Source organism: Miniopterus natalensis, chromosome 4, assembly GCF_054644295.1.
Source record: "Miniopterus natalensis isolate mMinNat1 chromosome 4, mMinNat1.hap1, whole genome shotgun sequence".
NCBI classification, from domain to species: domain Eukaryota; kingdom Metazoa; phylum Chordata; class Mammalia; order Chiroptera; family Miniopteridae; genus Miniopterus; species Miniopterus natalensis.
In genome coordinates, this window is record NC_142084.1 from 94,757,813 (window position 1) to 94,764,862 (window position 7,050).

Sequence of the window (7,050 nt, forward strand, 5' to 3'; positions counted from 1 at the left end):
TCTTCCCAGCTCACCTCTTACACCCACAACTGGGTTGTAGCATTCAGGTCTTAGCTTAGCACCCCGCCCCCGCGGCCCCAGGGACCTCTCTAAGCACCGAAATCTAAAGGAGTCCCCCTTTTACCCTTGCTGAACAACTCAGTTGGTCAGAGCATCCTCCCTATAGGCCAAGGTTGTGAATTCGATCCTTGGTCAGGGCACATACAAGAATCAACCAATGAATGCATAAGTAAGTGGAGCGACAAATAGACGTTTCTCTCTCCCTTTCTAAAATCAATTTTTTTAAAAAAATAAAGGCGCCCCCCCTTTTTATTATCCGCCTTCATAACCCGCATCCTTACCTTCTTTCCTGTCTTATGTATAGCACCCCCCCGCCCCACTGTCAGCTACCAGAGAGTAGGAACCCTGTGTTGCACCCAAGTATCCCTGGTGCCTGGAGAGAGTCAGTAAATATTTGATGAATGAATGGATGAGTGAATGAACGGACCTGATGCCCAGCTGGAGAAGCCACAGTCAAGAAGAAGGCGGTGGTTTCACGGTATTTTCCTTAGCAGAGCAGTTTTCGTTCACTGCGGTGCTAGCCACGCGCGTGCCCTTTGTTCTCGGGAAGAGAGGGGAGCCGAGGGCCGTGTGGCCCCAGAGGATGTTCTCCTGCAGGCCTGCCCCGCGGAGCCCGGGAAAGCCCCCGGGGGGGGGGACAGCCCTCCCGCCTGCTCCCCAGAAGGCGACCTGCAGGGAAGCAGAGCGCTGGCCGCCCCGCAGGTGTGGGAACGGGGTGGGGGCGGGGCCTGCGGGCGGCGGGGGCGGGGCCTGCGGGCAGCAGGGGCGGGGCCTGCGGGCGGCCGGCTTTGTTTGCCTCTGTGTATGGCAACCAGAACCCTCCGCGGCGAGCGCTTCTGCACAAGCCTCCGCCCCTCCCCCTCCCTCCCGCTTTTTAATCCCCTAAACTGATTTGTCAGCAGCAGGAAGTGACAGGACAGCTTTCCTCACAAAAGGGAAACTCCTCCGCGTTACCATGGGGACGGAGCCCTCTGTGTAATTACAGATTTATATCATCTTAAAGGTGTACGCACCACGCGGGGATCCTCCTCGGGCGGGGACGCGAGGGAGGGAACTGGACGCCCGAGGCTGCAAGTTCAAGGCAAATTAGCCGCGATTTGCAAAATTCCAAGGAAAGGAGAGGATGCTGTGGAGGCGTTTGGGATTGGAAGTATCCTAATGAGATAATGGGTGCCTGGAAACCACAGAAAAGCATTTTGCATTGATGCATTTTCCACGTCCTAGAATTTGAAGGCTGGGAGGAGCCTTACCCATTTGATCTAGTGCATACTGGTCATTTTATGGGGAGGAAAACTGAGACCCGGGATCGCAGGTCACTAGGAGAGGGGGAAGGGCTCTAGGGGTTTCTCCAAGGCCCACTCCCTGCCAGGTACTTACCTTCATGAAGCCTGCTCCTCCTCACAAGGGAAGAAGGTTTTAATATCTTCATCTTACAGATGAGAAAACCGAGGCCCAAACGAATAAATAGATTTTCCACCCCAATTTTATGAGTTAAGACCATGGTCCCATCAGGTTGACTACAAAGCTCATCTCTTCCCCACGCCCTCAAGCTGTCTTCTGGACTGAACTTGGGTCCCCACTCTTGTTACAGACCCAGGTTCCAAGCTTGCAATGTCCTGTACTTGCTGTGTGACCTTGAACTAGAATTAAAGGGCTGTCCTTCACCTCTCTGGGCTTCAGCTTCCTCCTCTGTACAGTGGGTGTTGCTGTTAAAGGTTTAATGGGAAGGTGTGCAAAGCAGTTAGCACAGCGGCTGGCACGCAGCACTAGCTCTAACATTGGCAGCTGTTATCGCCACATTATCAGTATTAAATGACTGAGTTGTCTCCATTTCAATCTTCCATTGAGAATCAAACATTTTAATAATTTAAGCATCTTTCTTTTCATTGAGGTACTTTTTTCCCCCCTAAGAAAAGCAGTTTCAGGCCAAAAGTGTCATTTTCTGGAGGGCCTGAAGACTGGGAAGCAGATACATGGGGAAGGGGGTTGTCCCACTGGCTCTCCTGGGGTGGTGGGAGGTAGAGTGGCTTGTGCTGGAGAACCAAGTGAATTGTTTTCACTGGAGGCTCCCTTAGGCAGCCACTGTATTTTTCCACTGCATGGAGCACAGTGGAGATTAATTTTGGTTCAGCCAGTGCCTGCCAAGCAGAAAGTGATGGCTCGAGCCCACGGGAAAGTAAGCCATGGCATCTGCCACAGACTTGAAGCCCTGGTACATTTCCACGAAGGGAGATATTGGCAATAGTAAATTTCTAGAGTTTGATAAAAACACTGGGTAAGGTTTGTTTTGAGAGACATGAACACACTTGAAATCGGAAGCCCAGCAGAGGAAATGAGCTTGCCAGCCCAGGGTTAGTTCTTAGAATTTAGAACACAGGGATCTTTCAGGCCCTGGGAATCAGGTGGCAGATGGTGAACTGACGGGGAAAAGTCAAGGACATTGATTCTAGTCAAGGCAGGGCCGGAACAGGGACACTACTCAGGGTGCTACTGGAGAAGTCGAGTAGGATGTTTTCTTTCCTTCTTCCTACCACACTTTGTCCAGAAATAAGTAGTGGGGGCAGAGCTAAGGGGTCAGTAATCCAGGAAGTTCACTGCTATTTAATTCAGCATTATAGACTGGATCATGGGCTAGTGGTCGATTACACCTTCGGTTTTGACCTGTTTGGCAAGAGAGAGTAAAACTCCAGAATGTTGCCCCAGAGCTAGTCAGATTTAATAGCCTGCCTAGCTTCTTCAACAAAATTATGAAATCAGAGCAGCAAGTGACCCGGAGGCAGCCACCCAAAATGCTGTGTACCTAGGCAGAGGTTCCAGTGTGGATGTGCTCCAATCGTTCCTAACGGTTGGGGGTAGGGATTTCAGGTAATTTATTTATGTTGTATTTGCTTATAGTGCTTGGGATTTTAACCATCTGAGGTATTATTTTCACAATAAAGATCTTTTGAATGGCAAAAAGAGAACATGTGAGAGAGGTAAATACAAAGCACATGGAATTAGAAAACGAAGCAGATGTAGGCCCAATTCCCCCACTCTCACCACTTAGCTAGGCTGGCTCTCAGCATCTCTGCGATTTGACTGAGTGGTTCTGGGGTCAGGGAGCACACCCTGCCTTGTGTGTATTAGGAACACATGTGGAGTGTTTTGGAAAACTATCACCCTCATAACTAGCACAGCTCCCAAAGAGAAGGCTTTTTCTATTATCCTGGGGAATGTAGTAAATGAGAAAAGCAACCCAAGCAAATGTCCATCTCTAACATTGGCTCTGGGGGCACAGGCCCCCTGGGTGACATGGTAGGGGGTACACGGAGGGACTTAGATCCAAGGTTAACAGCGGAGCTACAGCACCTGGTTTTTCATGATAGGTCACACTTCTCTACCTTACAACCCAGACATCTCGTGGGACCAAGAAGCCACCAAGGTGTGTGGCATTGGATCCCAACATACATTCTGGAGGCCCTTGCTGATTCTCCCCCCCTTTCACCACGAGTGGGACAGGGATCAGGGGGCTGCCTGAGAAATAAAGCATTGAGAGTTCAATAGAAATGCCATAATTTATTCCGTTGTATAAAAAAGTCATCCTTATGTAACAAAATGTCTTCTTAGAAGAAGAAATATATTATTTCAGGTCATAAATAATCAGCAAACATACAACTGTTGGCAACTTAAAAAAACAACACTGGTGCTTCCCATCAGTGCTGAGAACAAACCTGCTTAGGCTGTATGTACAGGGTGTTACAGTACTCAAACACAAAAATTGAGGTATTTGGTTCTAGGAGTCGACACTGACCTTTGTGAAGGCAGACCACCTACACAAAAATAAATAAGGTATATTCTCATATGTATATGTGTCGTCAGGAATGGTAATACTGGTATGTATGTCAAGCATGAAGTTTCTACAAAAAAACGGGGGCAAGCGAAAAGAAATTGGCTCACACACTGAGTCCTTTCTCTTCTGCCCCATTTGTCAGGGGGCCTTGAGGTACCCCACTATACATTGGTCCCGAACTTGCCGAGTTCAGCAAATGCCTCGATGCTCAGTCATCACTGTGACTTCTTAGGAACCCAGTGGAACTCAGGCGAAATTAATAAATAAATAGGGACCAGCCCTCACAAGCTCCCTCCTTGGAGTTATTGCCTTTTTCCTCTCAAGAAGGAGCCTGGAGTCCTGGTGGGTTGTGAAGATCACCTCCCGTGGCCTTTCAGCAGCTGGGAGAGGTCGTAATGGGGCTCTGCAGGTAGCTCAATGCACTGTTCGTGGAGTGGACCGGGATGGACACAGGGAAGTTGAAGACGGTGGTGGTGGAGGTGCCCCGGTCTAGCACAGACATGGCAGGACTCCCCGCCTCTGCCGAGCAGTGCGGGGCCAGGACCTGGGACTCGAACTGCAACAGCTGGCCCATGAAGCTGAAGTTGGGGGAGATGATGCTTCTCCTCTGTTTCACAAACTCAAAGGCCTCGTCCAGCTTGACTCGGTTAGTCCTCATGAGGTACGCGAGGCAGATGGTGGCCGAGCGGGAAATGCCCGCCTGGCAGTGGACAAACACCCTTCCTCCAGCATTCTTGATGGAGTCTGGAAAACAAAGGGTGGCTGGTTACTAGGGAGAACGGCCCCAGGCACAGGGTGTCTAAGAAGTGTCAAGTGTGTGGGGTGCAGAGATGCTCAACATCAACAGTGCCATCACAAAGACACTGTTCATGGTGGCAATGTGGCCACTGTGCAAAGAACAGGATTTAAACCCAGACTGGCTATCCACTAAGCAAACAGATGTTGGGCAGGTCAACTTTCTGAGCCTCAGTTTGCTAATTTGTAAAGTGGGACAGCAAATCAACAGTTTGCAGAGATGTTACCCACACCAGACTGATATTTAATGTCTGGAGGAAGGCTGAGAAAAGTCATTCAAGTCCTTGCCATAGTGTGTGGGCTCAGTGGCTAAGATGTGGGAAGTGAGGCAGAAGTCTCAGGGCACTCCATTTACCTATGAAGTCGATTGCCTCGTTGAACCAGGAGCTGATGTCTGCCTTGTGGTTGTCCTCCACCGGGATGCTCTTGTACTGGTAGTGACCCTCAAAATGATTGGGACAATTGGCTGACACGTTGATCAAGGCAGTGATGCCCAAGGCATCCAGCATGTCCTTGCGGGAGGCATGATAGGCACTGCCCAGGTACAGAAAGGGCAGGATCTCCACTGGGCCACCCTGAAATCCAAAAATATCCAACACTTGTCAAGCTCCGCTCAAAGTCAAAGCCACTGCCCACCCCCACAGAAACTCCCTGTTGGCAGTCTGTTTCAGATACTGGGTGAACTTTCTCAGCACTGTTGTTGGAGTATAAATAAATAGGAGACTAAACCCATTTGCCTGGGCAAGGCCAATGGTCACTTCTGCGGTGCCAGCAGTTAAGAGAGTCAGCTCATCCGACCACTTAACCACGGGATAAATAATATCCCTGTGTCACCTCCGTCATAAATAACGCTGGTCATTTTCTATATTCTCACTAACACTGCTTTCCCTGGCCTCTGTCAACTGTTCCTTCTCCCCTCTGGCTCGGGCCCCTACTAACCTGATCGTAGAGTGGGGTGCTGCAGGAACTGCACCCTGATTCGGCGCTGTCGGGGACGTTAGTGCTCAGGGGAAGACTGAGCCCCATGGGGGTCGACTGTTTGCTGCACAGCTCCGGGCAGGAAGCTGCAAAGGCTTCATATCCTCCTGGGAATACAAAGAGACATTTTTTCCATTAGCGCCGCTGGGACAGGGCACCTTCATGCAGGGTAACTCCCCACCCACCAGGGCTGGGAGTCTACCCGGGAATCTTTGTTCTGGCGCCAAACAAAGCCAATGACAAGCCCCCGGAATACGACTCGGGCGGCCCCGCGCTCCCGGAGGGGCAGGAGCTGAGCGACGGTGCTCTTCACCCCCCCCCCAGCCCAGAGCCGCCGAGGGCGCACCTTTGAGGAAGAAGACCTGCGCGGCGGCGCGCGCCTCGCGGCGGAGCGCGCCCGCGGCCAGCGCCAGGGTGCCGTCGCGCTTGGCGGAGTCCAGCGCGGCGCTGCGCTCGTCCAGCAGCACCACGGCGTGGTAGGCGCCCGCCAGCAGGCGGCCGCGCAGCTCGGCGTTGGGCACGATGTGCTCCAGGCCCATGGCGCCCTTGGCCCGGCGCCGCACGATAGTGCTGAAGCGCACGTTGACCGAGCCGGCGATGTGGCCCGCGTTGAAGGCGAAGAAGGAGCGGCAGTCCAGCAGCAGGCACTGCGCCGCGCGCTCCCGCAGCAGCGTCCGCAGGCCTCCGGCGTCCAGCGAGCCCACCTCCATGACCATGGCCGGCCCCAACGCCCCCAGCGTGCAATCTTCCTGCGTTCTTTGTCCTCGGAAGCCCAGGGCAGGGAGGCGGCGGCTTTGGAGAAGCAGCCCGGCTCTGTTCACTTTCTTTGCGCGGAACCCCAAACTGCCTTTGGACCGAGCGGGGGGCTGTGGTGCGGTTGCTTGATGCGCCCCTTGCTTCGCGCCCCTCTAGTCCAGGTCGCACCTCCTGCCCTCGCGTCCGCAGCGAGCGGGACCCGCGAGCGGGCGCTTATATGTAGCCTCTCTGGGGGGAGGAGCTAAGCGAGCGCGGAGGGGGAGGGGGTTTGTTTATTTGAATGGATGTCACGTGATGGGCGGTGACGTCACCGCCCTGCCCGGCTTGGCGCCGGCGGAGCCAGAGGCGAAGACGTCATCGGCCCTGGAGCTAGATCCGCAGGCCGCGCGCTGGCTCCGGCCCCGGGCCCCCACCCCCCGCCCGCGGCCCGGCCCGCGCCTAGCTGGTCCCCCGGGACCTGGCCCGCGCCGCTCCGGGCCCAGCGGGGAGGGAAGGAGGGCGCGTTGCCAGCCCTGGGCTGGCGGGGATGCGAGCGGCGGAGAAAAGGGGTGAGGGGGAGCGTGCCACCGGCCTTCGCCTCCTGTGCCCCCCGCCGTTTCCCCTCCCTGCGCCCCCCGCCCCCCGCCGTTTCC

General features: G+C 54.0%; 1 protein-coding gene across 1 annotated transcript; it reads right to left on the reverse strand.

Moving 5' to 3' along the window:
* Window positions 1–3,595: 3,595 nt before the first annotated feature.
* On the reverse strand, window positions 3,596–6,602 carry DUSP1 (dual specificity phosphatase 1). The gene is made up of 4 exons (XM_087816111.1): window positions 6,009–6,602; window positions 5,624–5,769; window positions 5,040–5,259; window positions 3,596–4,633 (listed from the first exon to the last, which is right to left on the reverse strand). The coding sequence occupies exons 1-4, from the start codon at window positions 6,376–6,378 to the stop codon at window positions 4,263–4,265; spliced, it is 1,107 nt and encodes a 368-aa protein (XP_087672237.1). The 5' UTR covers window positions 6,379–6,602; the 3' UTR covers window positions 3,596–4,262.
* Window positions 6,603–7,050: the final 448 nt, after the last annotated feature.

Bases quoted from the DNA above. Each gene is read 5' to 3' on its own strand.
- DUSP1 (XM_087816111.1), bottom strand. From the start codon at position 6,378: ATGGTCATGGAGGTGGGCTCGCTGGACGCCGGAGGCCTGCGGACGCTG. The intron at 5,260-5,623 runs GTTAGTAGGGGC...TTTGGATTTCAG, and splicing joins GCACCCCACTCTACGATCAG to GGTGGCCCAGTGGAGATCCT. The intron at 4,634-5,039 runs GTAAATGGAGTG...TTTGTTTTCCAG, and splicing joins CGAGGCAATCGACTTCATAG to ACTCCATCAAGAATGCTGGA.